At 55.0% G+C, this 17,342-nt stretch overlaps 1 protein-coding gene across 1 annotated transcript in view; it reads right to left on the bottom strand.

Moving 5' to 3' along the window:
- The window catches only part of LOC119970910 (docking protein 4-like), a 53,565-nt gene extending 36,533 nt beyond the window's left edge, over positions 1–17,032 (bottom strand). Inside the window, exons 1-2 of the mRNA XM_038806020.1 lie at positions 16,626–17,032; positions 6,762–6,939 (exon numbers count right to left, since the gene is read on the bottom strand). Of these exons, the coding sequence (XP_038661948.1) occupies positions 6,762–6,827 (66 nt within the window). The 5' untranslated portion in view covers positions 6,828–6,939; positions 16,626–17,032. The remainder of the gene's footprint in view (positions 1–6,761; positions 6,940–16,625) is intronic.
- Positions 17,033–17,342: the final 310 nt, after the last annotated feature.

Here is a 17,342-nt window from a genome sequence, read left to right on the forward strand (position 1 = left end):
GTCAGTGCGTCAGTCAGTGCGTCAGTCAGTGCGTCAGTCAGTGCGTCAGTCAGTGCGTCAGTCAGTGCGTCAGTCAGTGCGTCAGTCAGTGCGTCGGTCAGTGCGTCAGTCAGTGCGTCGGTCAGTGCGTCGGTCAGTGCGTCGGTCAGTGCGTCGGTCAGTGCGTCAGTCAGTCGGTCAGTGCGTCAGTCAGTGCGTCAGTCAGTGCGTCAGTCAGTGCGTCAGTCAGTGCGTCAGTCAGTGAGTCAGTCAGTGCGTCAGTCAGTGCGTCATTCAGTGCGTCAGTCAGTGCGTCAGTCAGTGCGTCAGTCAGTGCGTCAGTCAGTGCGTCAGTCAGTGCGTCAGTCAGTGCGTCAGTCAGTGCGTCAGTCAGTGCATCAGTCAGTGCGTCAGTCAGTGCGTCAGTCAGTGCGTCAGTCAGTGCGTCAGTCAGTGTGTCAGTCAGTGAGCCAATGCGTCGGTCAGTGCGTCGGTCAGTGCGTCAGTCAGTGCGTCAATGCGTCGGTCAGTGCATCAGTCAGTGCGTCAGTCAGTGCGTCGGTTAGTGCGCCAATGCGTCAGTCAGTGCATCAGACAGTGCGTCAGTCAGTGCGTCAGTCAGTGCGTCAGTCAGTGCGTCAGTCAGTGCGTCAGTCAGTGTGTCAGACAGTGTGTCAGTCAGTGCGTCAGTCAGTGCGTCAGTCAGTGCGTCAGTCAGTGCGTCAGTCAGTGCGTCAGTCAGTGCGTCAGTCAGTGCGTCAGTCAGTGCGTCAGTCAGTGCGTCAGTCAGTGCGTCAGTCAGTGCGTCAGTCAGTGCGTCAGTCAGTGCGTCAGTCAGTGCGTCAGTCAGTGCGTCAGTCAGTGCGTCAGTCAGTGCGTCAGTCAGTGCGTCAGTCAGTGTGACAGTCGTGCGTCAGTCAGTGCGTCAGTCAGTGTGTCAGTCAGTGCGTCAGTCAGTGCGTCAGTCAGTGCGTCAGTCAGTGCGTCAGTCAGTGCGTCAGTCAGTGCGTCAGTCAGTGCGTCAGTCAGTGCGTCAGTCAGTGCGTCAGTCAGTGCGTCAGTCAGTGTGTCAGTCAGTGCGTCGGTCAGTGCGCCAATGCGTCGGTCAGTGCATCAGACAGTGCGACAATGCGTCAGTCAGTGCGTCAGTCAGTGCGTCAGTCAGTGCGTTGGTCAGTGCGTCAGTCAGTGCGTCAGTCAGTGGGCCAATGCGTCAGTCAGTGCGTCAGTCAGTGCGTCAGTCAGTGTGTCAGTCAGTGTGTCAGTCAGTGCGTCAGTCAGTGCGTCAGTCAGTGCGTCAGTCAGTGCGTCAGTCAGTGCGTCAGTCAGTGCGTCAGTCAGTGTGTCAGTCAGTGCGTCAGTCAGTGCGTCAGTCAGTGCGTCAGTCAGTGGGCCAATGCGTCAGTCAGTGCGTCAGTCAGTGCGTCAGTCAGTGTGTCAGTCAGTGCGTCAGTCAGTGCGTCAGTCAGTGTGTCAGTCAGTGTGTCAGTCAGTGTGTCAGTCAGTGCGTCAGTCAGTGCGTCAGACAGTGTGTCAGTCAGTGCGTCAGTCAGTGCGTCAGTCAGTGCGTCAGTCAGTGCGTCAGTCAGTGCGTCGGTCAGTGCGTCAGTCAGTGCGTCAGTCAGTGCGTCAGTCAGTGTGTCAGTCAGTGCGTCAGTCAGTGCGTCAGTCAGTGCGTCAGTCAGTGCGTCAGTCAGTGTGTCAGTCAGTGCGTCAGTCAGTGCGTCGGTCAGTGCGTCAGTCAGTGCGTCAGTCAGTGTGTCAGTCAGTGCGTCAGTCAGTGCGTCAGTCAGTGCGTCAGTCAGTGCGTCAGTCAGTGCGTCAGTCAGTGCGTCAGTCAGTGCGTCAGTCAGTGCGTCAGTCAGTGCGTCAGTCAGTGCGTCAGTCAGGGCGTCAGTCAGTGCGTCAGTCAGTGCGTCAGTCAGTGCGTCAGTCAGTGCGTCAGTCAGTGCGTCAGTCAGTGCGTCAGTCAGTGCGTCAGTCAGTGCGTCAGTCAGTGTGACAGTCAGTGCGTCAGTCAGTGCGTCAGTCAGTGCGTCAGTCAGTGCGTCAGTCAGTGCGTCAGTCAGTGCGTCAGTCAGTGCGTCAGTCAGTGCGTCAGTCAGTGCGTCAGTCAGTGCGTCAGTCAGTGTGTCAGTCAGTGTGTCAGTCAGTGTGTCAGTCAGTGCGTCAGTCAGTGCGTCAGTCAGTGCGTCGGTCAGTGCGCCAATGCGTCGGTCAGTGCATCAGACAGTGCGACAGTCAGTGCGTCAGTCAGTGCGTCAGTCAGTGCGTCAGTCAGTGCGTCAGTCAGTGCGTCAGTCAGTGCGTCAGTCAGTGCGTCAGTCAGTGCGTCAGTCAGTGCGTCAGTCAGTGCGTCAGTCAGTGCGTCAGTCAGTGCGTCAGTCAGTGTGTCAGTCAGTGTGTCAGTCAGTGTGTCAGTCAGTGCGTCAGTCAGTGCGTCAGTCAGTGCGTCGGTCAGTGCGCCAATGCGTCGGTCAGTGCATCAGACAGTGCGACAATGCGTCAGTCAGTGCGTCAGTCAGTGCGTCAGTCATTGCGTTGGTCAGTGCGTCAGTCAGTGTGTCAGTCAGTGCGTCAGTCAGTGCGTCAGTCAGTGTGTCAGTCAGTGTGTCAGTCAGTGCGTCGGTCAGTGCGTCGGTCAGTGCGTCGGTCAGTGCGTCAGTCAGTGCGTCAGTCAGTGTGTCAGTCAGTGCGTCAGTCAGTGCGTCAGTCAGTGCGTCGGTCAGTGCGTCGGTCAGTGCGTCAGTCAGTGCGTCAGTCAGTGTGTCAGTCAGTGCGTCAGTCAGTGCGTCAGTCAGTGCGTCAGTCAGTGCGTCAGTCAGTGTGTCAGTCAGTGCGTCAGTCAGTGCGTCAGTCAGTGCGTCAGTCAGTGTGTCAGTCAGTGCGTCAGTCAGGGCGTCAGTCAGTGCGTCAGTCAGTGCGTCAGTCAGTGCGTCAGTCAGTGCGTCAGTCAGTGCGTCAGTCAGTGTGTCAGTCAGTGCGTCAGTCAGTGCGTCAGTCAGTGCGTCAGTCAGTGCGTCAGTCAGTGCGTCGGTCAGTGTGTCAGTCAGTGCGTCAGTCAGTGCGTCGGTCAGTGCGTCAGTCAGTGCGTCAGTCAGTGTGTCAGTCAGTGCGTCAGTCAGTGCGTCAGTCAGTGCGTCAGTCAGTGCGTCAGTCAGTGCGTCAGTCAGTGCGTCAGTCAGTGCGTCAGTCAGTGCGTCAGTCAGTGTGACAGTCAGTGCGTCAGTCAGTGTGTCAGTCAGTGCGTCAGTCAGTGTGTCAGTCAGTGTGTCAGTCAGTGCGTCAGTCAGTGCGTCGGTCAGTGCATCAGACAGTGTGCCAATGCGTCGGTCAGTGCGTCAGTCAGTGCGTCAGTCAGAGTGTCAGTCAGTGTGTCAGTCAGTGCGTCAGTCAGTGCGTCAGTCAGTGCGTCAGTCAGTGCGTCAGTCAGTGCGTCAGTCAGTGCGTCAGTCAGTGTGTCAGTCAGTGCGTCAGTCAGTGCGTCAGTCAGTGTGTCAGTCAGTGCGTCAGTCAGTGCGTCAGTCAGTGCGTCAGTCAGTGCGTCAGTCAGTGCGTCAGTCAGTGTGTCAGTCAGTGTGTCAGTCAGTGTGTCAGTCAGTGTGTCAGTCAGTGCGTCAGTCAGTGCGTCAGTCAGTGCGTCAGTCAGTGCGTCAGTCAGTGCGTCAGTCAGTGCGTCAGTCAGTGCGTCAGTCAGTGCGTCAGTCAGTGCGTCAGTCAGTGCGTCAGTCAGTGCGTCAGTCAGTCGGTCAGTCAGTGCGTCGGTCAGTGCGTCAGTCAGTGCGTCAGTCAGTGCGTCAGTCAGTCGGTCAGTCAGTGCGTCAGTCAGTGCGTCAGTCAGTGTGTCAGTCAGTGCGTCAGTCAGTGTGTCAGTCAGTGCGTCAGTCAGTGCGTCAGTCAGTGTGTCAGTCAGTGCGTTGGTCAGTGCGTCAGTCAGTGCGTCAGTCAGTGCGTCAGTCAGTGCGCCAATGCGTCGGTCAGTGCATCAGTCAGTGAGCCAATGCGTCGGTCAGTGCATCAGACAGTGCGCCAATGCGTCGGTCAGTGCATCAGACAGTGCGCCAATGCGTCGGTCAGTGCATCAGACAGTGCGCCAATGCGTCGGTCAGTGCATCAGACAGTGTGCCAATGCGTCGGTCAGTGCATCAGACAGTGTGCCAATGCGTCGGTCAGTGCGTCAGTCAGTGCGCCAATGCGTCGGTCAGTGCGTCAGTCAGTGCGTCAGTCAGTGCGTCAGTCAGTGCGTCAGTCAGTGCGTCAGTCAGTGTGTCAGTCAGTGCGTCAGTCAGTATGTCAGTCAGTGCGTCAGTCAGTGCGTCAGTCAGTGCGTCAGTCAGTGCGTCAGTCAGTGCGTCAGTCAGTGCGTCAGTCAGTGCGTCAGTCAGTGTGTCAGTCAGTGCGTCAGTCAGTGCGTCAGTCAGTGTGTCAGTCAGTGCGTCAGTCAGTGTGTCAGTCAGTGCGTCAGTCAGTGCGTCAGTCAGTGCGTCAGTCAGTGCGTCAGTCAGTGCGTCAGTCAGTGTGTCAGTCAGTGTGTCAGTCAGTGTGTCAGTCAGTGTGTCAGTCAGTGCGTCAGTCAGTGCGTCAGTCAGTGCGTCAGTCAGTGCGTCAGTCAGTGCGTCAGTCAGTGCGTCAGTCAGTGCGTCAGTCAGTGCGTCAGTCAGTGCGTCAGTCAGTGCGTCAGTCAGTGCGTCAGTCAGTCGGTCAGTCAGTGCGTCGGTCAGTGCGTCAGTCAGTGCGTCAGTCAGTGCGTCAGTCAGTCGGTCAGTCAGTGCGTCAGTCAGTGCGTCAGTCAGTGTGTCAGTCAGTGCGTCAGTCAGTGTGTCAGTCAGTGCGTCAGTCAGTGCGTCAGTCAGTGTGTCAGTCAGTGCGTTGGTCAGTGCGTCAGTCAGTGCGTCAGTCAGTGCGTCAGTCAGTGCGCCAATGCATCGGTCAGTGCATCAGTCAGTGAGCCAATGCGTCGGTCAGTGCATCAGACAGTGCGCCAATGCGTCGGTCAGTGCATCAGACAGTGCGCCAATGCGTCGGTCAGTGCATCAGACAGTGCGCCAATGCGTCGGTCAGTGCATCAGACAGTGAGCCAATGCGTCGGTCAGTGCGTCAGTCAGTGCGCCAATGCGTCGGTCAGTGCATCAGACAGTGTGCCAATGCGTCGGTCAGTGCGTCAGTCAGTGCGCCAATGCGTCGGTCAGTGCGTCAGTCAGTGCGTCAGTCAGTGCGTCAGTCAGTGCGTCAGTCAGTGCGTCAGTCAGTGTGTCAGTCAGTGCGTCAGTCAGTATGTCAGTCAGTGCGTCAGTCAGTGTGTCAGTCAGTGCGTCAGTCAGTGCATCAGTCAGTGTGTCAGTCAGTGCGTCAGTCAGTGTGTCAGTCAGTGCATCAGTCAGTGCGTCAGTCAGGGCGTCAGTCAGTGTGTCAGTCAGTGCATCAGTCAGTGCGTCAGTCAGTGCGTCAGTCAGTGTGTCAGTCAGTGCGTCAGTCAGTGCGTCAGTCAGTGCGTCAGTCAGTGCGTCAGTCAGTGCTTCACTCAGTGTGTCAGTCAGTGCGTCAGTCAGTGCGTCAGTCAGTGCGTCAGTCAGTGCGTCAGTCAGTGCGTCAGTCAGTGCGTCAGTCAGTGCGTCAGTCAGTGTGTCAGTCAGTGCGTCAGTCAGAGCGTCAGTCAGTGCGTCAGTCAGTGTGTCAGTCAGTGCGTCAGTCAGTGCGTCAGTCAGTGCGTCAGTCAGTGTGTCAGTCAGTGTGTCAGTCAGTGCGTCGGTCAGTGCGTCGGTCAGTGCGTCGGTCAGTGCGTCGGTCAGTGCGTCGGTCAGTGCGTCGGTCAGTGCGTCGGTCAGTGCGTCGGTCAGTGCGTCAGTCAGTGCGTCAGTCAGAGCGTCAGTCAGTGCGTCAGTCAGTGCGTCAGTCAGTGCGTCAGTCAGTGCGTCAGTCAGTGCGTCAGTCAGTGCGTCAGTCAGTGCGTCAGTCAGTGCGTCAGTCAGTGCGTCAGTCAGTGCGTCAGTCAGTGCGTCAGTCGTCAGTCAGTGTGTCAGTCAGTGCGTCAGTCAGTGCGTCAGTCAGTGCGTCAGTCAGTGCGTCAGTCAGTGCGTCAGTCAGTGTCTCAGTCAGTGCGTCAGTCAGTGCGTCAGTCAGTGCGTCAGTCAGTGCGTCAGTCAGTGCGTCAGTCAGTGCGTCAGTCAGTGCGTCAGTCAGTGCGTCAGTCAGTGCGTCGGTCAGTGTGTCGGTCAGTGCGTCAGTCAGTGCGTCAGTCAGTGCGTCAGTCAGTGCGTCAGTCAGTGCGTCAGTCAGTGTGTCAGTCAGTGCGTCAGTCAGTGCGTCAGTCAGTGCGTCAGTCAGTGTCTCAGTCAGTGCGTCAGTCAGTGCGTCAGTCAGTGCGTCAGTCAGTGTCTCAGTCAGTGCGTCAGTCAGTGCGTCAGTCAGTGCGTCAGTCAGTGCGTCAGTCAGTGCGTCAGTCAGTGCGTCAGTCAGTGCGTCAGTCAGTGTCTCAGTCAGTGCGTCAGTCAGTGTCTCAGTCAGTGCGTCAGTCAGTGCGTCAGTCAGTGCGTCAGTCAGTGCGTCAGTCAGTGCGTCAGTCAGTGCGTCAGTCAGTGCGTCAGTCAGTGCGTCAGTCAGGGCGTCAGTCAGTGTGTCAGTCAGTGCGTCAGTCAGTGCGTCAGTCAGTGCGTCAGTCAGTGCGTCAGTCTGTGCGTCAGTCAGTGCGTCAGTCAGTGCGTCAGTCAGGGCATGTGTAAATCGATATGCCAGTCAGTCAGTGCGCCAACCAATGTGTATAATGAGACAACCATTACACTTACCCCGAGCTTCCTGCTCTTCATTCTCACGTAACCTTGTTTTACAATGTCATTGAAATTCGAAGCCATTCTATTGGAGAATCTCCTAATCTATCACCTCTATGATTGCTGCCTCTTCTTCTGATCCTTCTTGTATAAACTCCGTGCTCGATCTTTTCACCACCTCTCCATTGTGTCTTTGCTGTTCAACAAAACAAGGCAAAATATGTCAGAATTCCATACTCCTCCTCTGATGACAGAGGGAGAGAGAGAGGGTGACAGAGGAGATCAAGAGGTAGCAAGAAAGAAAATGGGCGGGATTCTCCATTGGCCGATGCTGAAATTGGGAACAGTGATTGGGCAGAAAATAGCTTCCGACTCCAAAATCGCAGCAGGCTCCATTTTGACGCCAAATCACAATTCTCCATCACCTCAAAAACGGCATCAATGTGATGCATGCCACGCGTAGTTTTACACCTTTTGCATATCATTTGTGGGACACCCGCGATTCTACGCCTCTGAAGGGCCGTGTTCTTGATGCCATGGTCCACGTGTGGTATTAAAAAGTGTGAACCAGGTGACATGGCTGCTGAGAGAGAGAGAGAGAGGAGCCCGGCCCGACACTGGTCATACTGGCTGGGATGACACCCCCACGGGACTGGGTGGTGTACAGGCATGGACTGCCATTACGGCAGCCACCTTGCTGCGCACTCACTGACCACCCACCTTGGCCTCGATTCTGTACAGTGACACTGGCCGTATGGGTGCTCCCACCCCTGCTCCCGACCCCACCCCCCCGCCACACCGCTGTTCTGGGCAAACCAAATCAATCAACATTCAGCTGATATATGACCATCAGCAGTACATTACACACCTCTGTGCCCGATAGCCAGGCAGTCTACACGATGTCTTCATCCTGGCACACTCCTAGCGATTACTGACATGTTCAAGAGACTCCCCACTGGCTGAGGGGTTGGCTCCTGGGTGACAGGGTTATTCATTGCAGCTGTGGCTAATGGCACCTACCCAAGGCACAGACCGACACGGAGACCCGTTACAACGACAGCCATACAGCTGCCAGGAGCGTGATCGAGCGCTGCTTCGGCCTCTTGACGATGCGTTTCAGGTGCCTACACCGCTCTGGAGGGGCCCTCCAGCATGATGCTGAGAGGGTCGCCAGCATCGTGGCGGCCTGCTGCTCCTCCACAACATCTCACAGCAGAGGGCTGATGTGCTGGAGGGGGATGAAGCCCTCCTCCAATGAGGAGGATGTGGGGGAAATCGAGGATGGGCAGGACATGCAGTCCAGGCAGGCACGAGAAACTGCCCATCCCGCCCCGTCCCACTCCCCGCCTGCAGCTCCTCCGTGATACGTACTTGCCGCACCGGGGTGGGGGCACTGCTTTGACAGTAACAGCAGGTCTGTTCCATGCGATGGTGGATGATGACAACCCGCTCTGCGATGATCTCTGGTGTTCCACATCACATGACAATATCTGACTCATGCCCAGGGTAGCATCTTCCATCTGGGTGATCCCTGCATGCGAGCTGACAATTGCCTCACATGGTCCCATCGGATCCCTGGGGTGGCTGTGTGTGGGGAGGGTGGGGAGCATGGGACACCCACAGGACCTGCGCACCATTCCCCCCTCCCCTGGCCAGCCCAGACCAGCCCACCCATCAGACAGGGCACCACGACAGGTTGTAACAGTGGTAACAGGTGTTCATTGTGAACAAATATACACAGGTTTGTCCCTGAGCCCCTATGACCGAACTGTGCCCAGCCCAACTCAACTAGTGTCTAACTTTCTGGCCTTACGGGCCCTAACACTACGCCTAGGCGGTTCTCCAGATGACACAACAGGAGTGGAGGCAGTCTGCCCTGCAACAAGGGGCCCCATTGGCGGGCGTCTTCTGGGGCAATTGGGCCTGGATGGGCCCAGCTGCTGCTTGGGTGTCCCAGGTGGCGTGGTGCCGCCCTGTTCTGCCCACTGTCCACCAGATGTGCCGGGGTGGGAGGGGGGGGAGAGTCCAAGGTGCTGCTGTGTTCCGACACCCCCCCCCCCCCTGCAGAGGTCACCGGCACGAGCCCCATCACCTCCTCCTCCCTCGGGGTGCCCGATGGCCCCCCGGCGGGCTACTCCATGGGACGGGGGTGCGAGCAGAGCTGCCCCTTGAGACTACCCCGGCATCCGGCACTGCCAGTCCTGGAGGCCCGCTCTGATCTCAACCTCTGCACGCTGGCGGCTATGGAACACAGGGATTGGACCATCGCCGTCTGGGACTGCACCACATCAGCCAGTGACTGTGCCATCTCCCTCTGTGTCTGCACCACATCAGCCAGTGACTGTGCCATCTCCCTCTGTGTCTGCACCACATCAGCCAGTGACTGTGCCATCTCCCTCTGTGTCTGCACCACATCGGCCAGTGACTGTGCCATCTCCCTCTGTGTCTGCACCACATCGGCCAGTGACTGTGCCATCTCCCTCTGTGTCTGCACCACATCGGCCAGTGACTGTGCCATCTCCCTCTGTGTCTGCACCACATCGGCCAGTGACTGTGCCATCTCCCTCTGTGTCTGCACCACATCGGCCAGTGACTGTGCCATCTCCCTCTGTGTCTGCACCACATCAGCCAGTGACTGTGCCATCTCCCTCTGTGTCTGCACCACATCAGCCAGTGACTGTGCCATCTCCCTCTGTGTCTGCACCACATCGGCCAGTGACTGTGCCATCTCCCTCTGTGTCTGCACCACATCAGCCAGTGACTGTGCCATCTCCCTCTGTGTCTGCACCACATCGGCCAGTGACTGTGCCATCTCCCTCTGTGTCTGCACCACATCGGCCAGTGACTGTGCCATCTCCCTCTGTGTCTGCACCACATCAGCCAGTGACTGTGCCATCTCCCTCTGTGTCTGCACCACATCGGCCAGTGACTGTGCCATCTCCCTCTGTGTCTGCACCACATCGGCCAGTGACTGTGCCATCTCCCTCTGTGTCTGCACCACATCGGCCAGTGACTGTGCCATCTCCCTCTGTGTCTGCACCACATCGGCCAGTGACTGTGCCATCTCCCTCTGTGTCTGCACCACATCAGCCAGTGACTGTGCCATCTCCCTCTGTGTCTGCACCACATCGGCCAGTGACTGTGCCATCTCCCTCTGTGTCTGCACCACATCAGCCAGTGACTGTGCCATCTCCCTCTGTGTCTGCACCACATCAGCCAGTGACTGTGCCATCTCCCTCTGTGTCTGCACCACATCGGCCAGTGACTGTGCCATCTCCCTCTGTGTCTGCACCACATCGGCCAGTGACTGTGCCATCTCCCTCTGTGTCTGCACCACATCGGCCAGTGACTGTGCCATCTCCCTCTGTGTCTGCACCACATCGGCCAGTGACTGTGCCATCTCCCTCTGTGTCTGCACCACATCAGCCAGTGACTGTGCCATCTCCCTCTGTGTCTGCACCACATCGGCCAGTGACTGTGCCATCTCCCTCTGTGTCTGCACCACATCGGCCAGTGACTGTGCCATCTCCCTCTGTGTCTGCACCACATCAGCCAGTGACTGTGCCATCTCCCTCTGTGTCTGCACCACATCAGCCAGTGACTGTGCCATCTCCCTCTGTGTCTGCACCACATCAGCCAGTGACTGTGCCATCTCCCTCTGTGTCTGCACCACATCGGCCAGTGACTGTGCCATCTCCCTCTGTGTCTGCACCACATCAGCCAGTGACTGTGCCATCTCCCTCTGTGTCTGCACCACATCGGCCAGTGACTGTGCCATCTCCCTCTGTGTCTGCACCACATCAGCCAGTGACTGTGCCATCTCCCTCTGTGTCTGCACCACATCGGCCAGTGACTGTGCCATCTCCCTCTGTGTCTGCACCACATCAGCCAGTGACTGTGCCATCTCCCTCTGTGTCTGCACCACATCGGCCAGTGACTGTGCCATCTCCCTCTGTGTCTGCACCACATCAGCCAGTGACTGTGCCATCTCCCTCTGTGTCTGCACCACATCAGCCAGTGACTGTGCCATCTCCCTCTGTGTCTGCACCGCATCGGCCAGCGCCTGGACAATGCTGCTGATGTTCCCAGCCATGGCCTGCTGTGACGGGGCCATGCTGAGGAGTGCTGCTGCAATTTCCAGGTCCTGGGCCTCGGCCACCGCCTGCACAGAATGCCCCAGGCCTTGAACATGCTGATCCCTGCCCAATAAACCGTCGCCCCCAAAGCCTCCACTGCCAACGCCACCTGTGCGGTGTCGGCCTGGGTGACACGCATGTTCGGCACCACCGCGGTTGGACTCCTCCACCTGCGCCCATAGGTGCTGGACGCTCGCCACAACCTCTCTGACTGCATCTCCACTCTCGTTGGACTGGATGTTCCAGACGCTCGTTACCCGTCTGGATGGGCAGCTGATTCCTGGAGCCAGCCTGCCCTCCGAATGTCAGGCCCCTACGGTACTCCCACCTCCACCTGATGTACTGGGTCGTCACGGTAGCATAGTGGTTAGTACAGTTGCTTCACAGCTCCAGGATCCATGGTTCAATTCCCGGCTTGGGTCACTGTCAGTGCGGAATCTGGACGTTCCGGTTTCCTCCCACAATCCAATGATGTGCAGGTTAGGTGGGTTGACCATGCTAAATTGCCCTTTGTGTCCAAAAAGGTTAGCTGGGGTGACTGGGTTACGGGGATAGTGTGTGTGTGTGTGTTTGTGTGTGTGGGGGGTGGGTGGGTGTGGGAGGATGTATGTGTGCGTGTGGGGGGGTGTGGGACTGTCTGGGGGTGTCTGGGGGGGTTGTGGGAGTGTGTGGGGGTGGTGTGGGAGGTGTGTGGGTGTGGGGAGTATGTGGGGGGTGTATGGGAAGTGTTCGGGGTGTGTGGGGAGGTGTGGGGTGTGTGGGAGTGTGTGGGGGGGGTGTGGGAGTGTGTGGGGGGTGTGGGAGTGTGTGGGGGGTGTGGGAGTGTGTGGGGGGTGTAGGTGTGGGTGAGGTGTATGTGGGGTGTGTGGGAGTGTGTGTGGGTGGGTGTGGGTGTGGGTGGGGTGTGTGTGGGGGGTGTGGGAGTGTGTGGGGTGTGGGGGGTGTGGGAGGTGTGTGGGGGCTGTGGGTGTGTGGGGGTGTGGGTGTGTGTGTGGGAAGGTGTTTGTATGCGTGTGGGGGTTGTGGGGGGGTGTGGGTGTGGGGGTTGTGGGGGGGTGTGGGTGTGGGGGTTGTGGGGGGGTGGGGGTGATGGTGGTGTGGGGTTGAAGGTAGGGTATCGACATACGTGTCATGGGGAACTGCAACTGAGCGGGGTCTCACTTCCTCGCTCGTGACCACCACGATACTCCGCTCCCGATTCTCCGGAACGTCGGCGTGGCAGCTGTGGATTCAGTCCTGCGTCCCCACAGTCGGGGGAGGGCCGATACGTGGGCAGGGAGGGGACATTATTCGGGACTGGGGGCAGGGCACACGAGCCGGCCAAAGGGGGGCATTATTTTGTAGGCTGGGTGCGCGAGCGGCCTCGTCCATGTAACATGGCGCGGCCGCCGCTGCCACGTGCTCTACGCTGCCGATCTGCTAGCTCCCAGAAAAACAGGCAATCGGTGGCCGTTTTACACCAGTTTTTCAGGTGTAAAACGCCACTGTTCCCACACTGGCATAGGGACATAGCCCCAGAGTCGGAGAATCCAACTCCACATACTCTCCGTTGGCATCAACACTTTGGGCTGGATTCACCATTTTTTAGACAAAGTACAGAGCACCTGTGGCGTTTTACGTCAAAAAAATCAGCACCAAACCCAGACCGACCCTGTGACTGGTGAGGGACTAGCAGCCGCGCCGTGTAAAACTCCCGGCTTCCACGATGAAAACACTGGAGAGTGGCTGAGTCCCTGTGACTGCGAGATGCACCCTTGACTACCTCCCACCAGTTCTCCATCCCTCGCAGAGGATCCCCCGACCAGCAGCACGGCTCCCCCCCCCCCCCCCAACTGGTCGGGAACTCAGCCCATCGGTGGGAGAGCATCAGGGGAGGGCCATCAGGTGGCGTGCTAACGGAATCCCAACGGCGTGTGGCGGAGGAAACAAAACCTGTGTCAAACACGCCCCGCCCCTGATTTTGGCATCAGAAGGGATTCTCCGCCCTATAGCTGATTACGAAATCGGCGTCGGGGAACAGTGAATCCCGTCCTTACTCTCAGAAACGGAGAACCCAGCCCAATGTTTTAGAAAGATGGTGAGGAAGTGGGAAAGAGAGTGGGAGGGGAAGAAAAAAATAGAGACACAGAGAGTTGGGAGTACAGAGTAATTGGAGACGGACATTTGTGAACTGAGTGCCAATGTGAGGTGTCTGGTATAATTTGGTATTTTTCTCTACCATTCACCGAGAGTCCAAGTTGCAGAGATTACATGGAATCAGGGAGGGGTGAGCTACATGGACTCTTTTCTCCAAGAGATAGGCAGCCCCCAAGGTTATACCTTAACATCGGTAACCCCCTTCCAAAACCCCACCACATTCGGTCAAGCCCAGAACATGTGGGTGTGGTTCACTGTGGACCCAGCACATTGCACGCACTGGCCGTCTACTTCCGAGAAGAATCGGCTCATCCTGGCCAAGGTCATATGCACACTATGTACAACTTTGTCTGGTGCATGATGAGTAAGCATTAATCCGACACAGCACCTCTTTCTAAATCCCCCCTCGTATTGCCCCTCCCCACAATACCTCCTCCCATTTTAGCAAAATAGCCTCCATTGATGCTTCCCTCTTCTTGGTCAGTGCTGCATAGATTTGAGAGATCTTGCCTTTCCCAATCTTGTCCTCCAATAGGAGCCTATCCTATAGTCCCAAGGGCGGCAACATTGGGAACGAACCCATCTAATTTCTCAGAAAGCCCTAATCTGAAGGTATCTGAACGCATTCCCGGTAATTGGTAAAACTCCGCCAGCTCAGACTATTCCACAAATTTCCTTCCCAAAGGTCGTCAAAGTATCTAATCCCCAGCTGATCCCCGTACCTAAATCTAGCATCTAGCCTGCCTGGGACAAATCTATGGTTATTGCAAATCGAGCCTTCATAAGAACTAGGAGCAGGAGTAGGCCATCTGGGCTCTCGAGCCTGCTCCACCATTCAATAAGATCATGGCTGATCTTTTGTGGACTTAGCTCCACTTTCCCACCCGAACACCATAACCCTTAATCCCTTTATTCTTCAAAAAACTATCTATCTTTACCTTAAAAACATGTAATGAAGGAGCCTCAACTGCTTCACTGGGCAAGGAATTCCATAGATTCACAACCCTTTGGGTGAAGAAGTTCTTCCTAAACTCAGTCCTAAATCTACTTCCCCTTATTTTGAGGCTATGTCCCCTAGTTCTGCTTTCACCCACCAGTGGAAACAACCTGCCCACATCTATCCTATCTATTCCCTTCATAATTTTATATGTTTCTATAAGATCCCCCCTCATCCTTCTAAATTCCAACGAGCACAGTCCCAGTCTACTCAACCTCTCCTCGTAATCCAACCCCTTCAACTCTGGGATTAACCTAGTGAATCTCCTCTACACACCCTCCAGTGCTAGTACGTCCTTTCTCAAGTAAGGAGACCAAAACTGAACACAATACTCCAGGTGTGGCCTCACTAACACCTTATACAATTGCAACATAACCCCCCCAGTCTTAAACTCCATCCCTCTAGCAATGAAGGACAACATTCCATTTCCCTTCTTAATCACCTGTTGCACCTGTAAACCAACCTTCTGTGACTCATGCACTAGCACACCCAAGTCTCTCTGCGCAGCAGCATGTTTTAATATTTTATCATTTAAATAATTTTATTTAAAATTATTACTATTTTACTATTATTACCCTTTTACTATTATTCCTACCAAAATGGATAACCTCACATTTGTCAACATTGCCAGACCCTAGACCATTCACTTAACCTATCCAAATCCCCCTGCAGACGTCCCTCTGCACTTTTTGCTTTACCACTCATCTTCATGTACATGTCCTCCATCCCAGAGTGCTGCTGGCATTGATTCCACACCCTCATTGTAGAAACTACCACCAGATTTGATGAATATCCATTTGGCGAGAACGGCAGAGGTGCCGAAACCAGTGCCCTCAAGGTGGTACACTTACATGAGGCTGTTTCTGCTCTTCCCCATACCAACCAAGGTCCTCCATCCACTTTCTGACCATGACAATGTTTGCAGCCCAGTAATAATTTTGAAAGCTTGGGTGCCCAAAAAGCCCATCTCTCTCCAGGAAAGCTCTCCTGCTTCGAGGAATCTTCCCCACCCTCACAAAGCTCAGGATCAACTTGTTAACCTTCTTAAAGAATGATTTGGGCAGGAAAATTGGGAGATTCTGGCATATATGGCATCTGGCATTGTGGATAGCACAATTGCTTCACAGATCCAGGGTCCAAATTTCGATTCTGGCTTGGGTCACTGTCTGTGCGGAGTCTGCACATCCTCCCCGTGTGTGCGTGGGTTTCCTCCGGGTTTGCTCCGGTTTCCTCCCACAGTCCAAAGATGTGCAGGTTAGGTAGATTGGCCATGATAAATTGCCCTTAGTGTCCAAAATTGCCCTTAGTGTTGGGTGGGGTTGCTGGGTTATGGGGATAGGGTGGAGGTGTTGACCTTGGGTAGGGTGCTCTTTCCAAGAGCAGGTGCAGACTCGATGGGCCGAATGGCCTCCTTCTGCACTGTAAATTCTATGATATGAACAAGAATTTCGGCAGAACCATCACGTTTACTGTCCAATCTCTTTCCATCAAAGACAGTGGCAACATATCCCATCTCTTGAAATCCTCACTCATCCCCCCCACAATTCTCGCCAAATTTAGCTTATGGAGTTGGGCCCTATCTCATGCTACATGTATACCCAGATATCGAAAAATCGACCTCACCAATCGGAATGGAAGCTTACTTTGTGCAGGTGAATGAGACACATCCTGAGTGAGTAAGACACATTCAGAGTGGGAATTGGAACTTGGTAATTTCATGCAGTGAGGTAATACGGTGCAGAGTGGGGGAAGGTGCTTTTTCCCTATCATAGAACATAAAACATATAGTGCAGGAGGAGGCCATTCGGCCCATCAAGTCTGCACCAACAGACTTAAACCCTCACTTCCACCCTATTCCCGAAACCCAATAACCCCTCCTAACCTTTTTGGACACTAAGGGCAATTTAGCATGGCCAATCCACCTGACCTGCACGTCTTTGGACTGTGGGAGGAAACCGGAGCACCCGGAGAAAACCCACGCAGACACGGGGAGAACGTGCAAACTCCGCACAATGACTCAGCGGGGAATCGAACCTGGGACCCTGGTTCTGTGAAGACACAGTGCTATCCACTTGTGCTGATGTGCTGCCCCTACATTAGCATGTGTCGATGTCTGTATGTGTGTGTGTGTCTGTGTGAGAGTCTGTGTGTCAGTCTGTGTCGGTATGTGTCACTATGTACATCAACATTTTAGTGAGTGTATATGTGCATGCCGATGTGTACATCAGCATGTGTCAGGTAGTGTGTCTGCGTGTGCAAGCATGTCAATGCATACATCAGCATATGTCAGTCTGTGTGTGAATGTGTGTATGTCAATCTGCATATCAGCATGTGTCAGTGTGTGTGCGCAAACATGCATGTGGGTGTCAGTGCTTGTGTGCCTGTGTCAGTGTATGTCATTATATTGAAGTCTGTGTGCAACAGTCTGTCAGTGAGTCTGACTGGGTATGTGTTGTTGAGTTTGTATGATTTGGTAGCTCAGATATGACCCGTCAGAGAATCTAATTGCAGTGTTGAACACCCTGGTTAAATAAGCAGTTCCAGTCTGTGACTCTCCCCCAAGCACTGAACAAAGCTGTTTGGCGTGATGAACACAGCTCCTAAAGCACTCACCTTGGCCTGCTGCAGGATCTCGGTGCTCCTGTATGTATGCAGGCTGCTTTTCCAAATAATCTCTTCCTTCACTGCAGCCGAGTGTTGTCTGGATCCATGTTACTGAAGCTCCCTCTCAATGATCCAAACACACACTGTGGCGATTCCCAGCACTCTCGGCTGTCAGCCAGCCAACACACTGCCTCCTCCACGTCTCCCTCTACAATTATCTCAGGCTGGCCCAGCCCAACTGATAGCAGCTCATTTACATAATCCCTTCAAAAAGGACATACAGCCTATCAATATTTACAGGCAGATTCAGTCAGAACTGAGGCCTGGGACTCGGTCGTTCCTGACCAGGGTCAAAGCAGCAGAATATGGCAGAATCAGAAATCAGTCTGAATAACTAACAGCACCACATCCCTGTGAAGCAGAGACTGCACAGCATCAACCTCTGACAGGGGGAGGAGAGATTGCCTGGCATTTAATGCTGTAGCTGCCCCTTTAATTATTAAAGGTATCTCGCCATGCTGTTGGAATCATTGAGGCGTCAGATAACCGGGCTGGGGTGGGGACGGGATAGAGTTAGGTAAATGCAGTTAAAACATCGTCACATCAAAGTAATTGCACCATTTAAACAATCTTCTAGAATCTCCTACAATGCACATGCATTATCTCAGTTTGATTTCTTATAGGAAAACTCAACAAAACAAGCAATAAAGTGACTGTAGAAACTAC

The sequence above is a fragment of the Scyliorhinus canicula genome, chromosome 9, assembly GCF_902713615.1.
Source record: "Scyliorhinus canicula chromosome 9, sScyCan1.1, whole genome shotgun sequence".
NCBI lineage: Eukaryota > Metazoa > Chordata > Chondrichthyes > Carcharhiniformes > Scyliorhinidae > Scyliorhinus > Scyliorhinus canicula.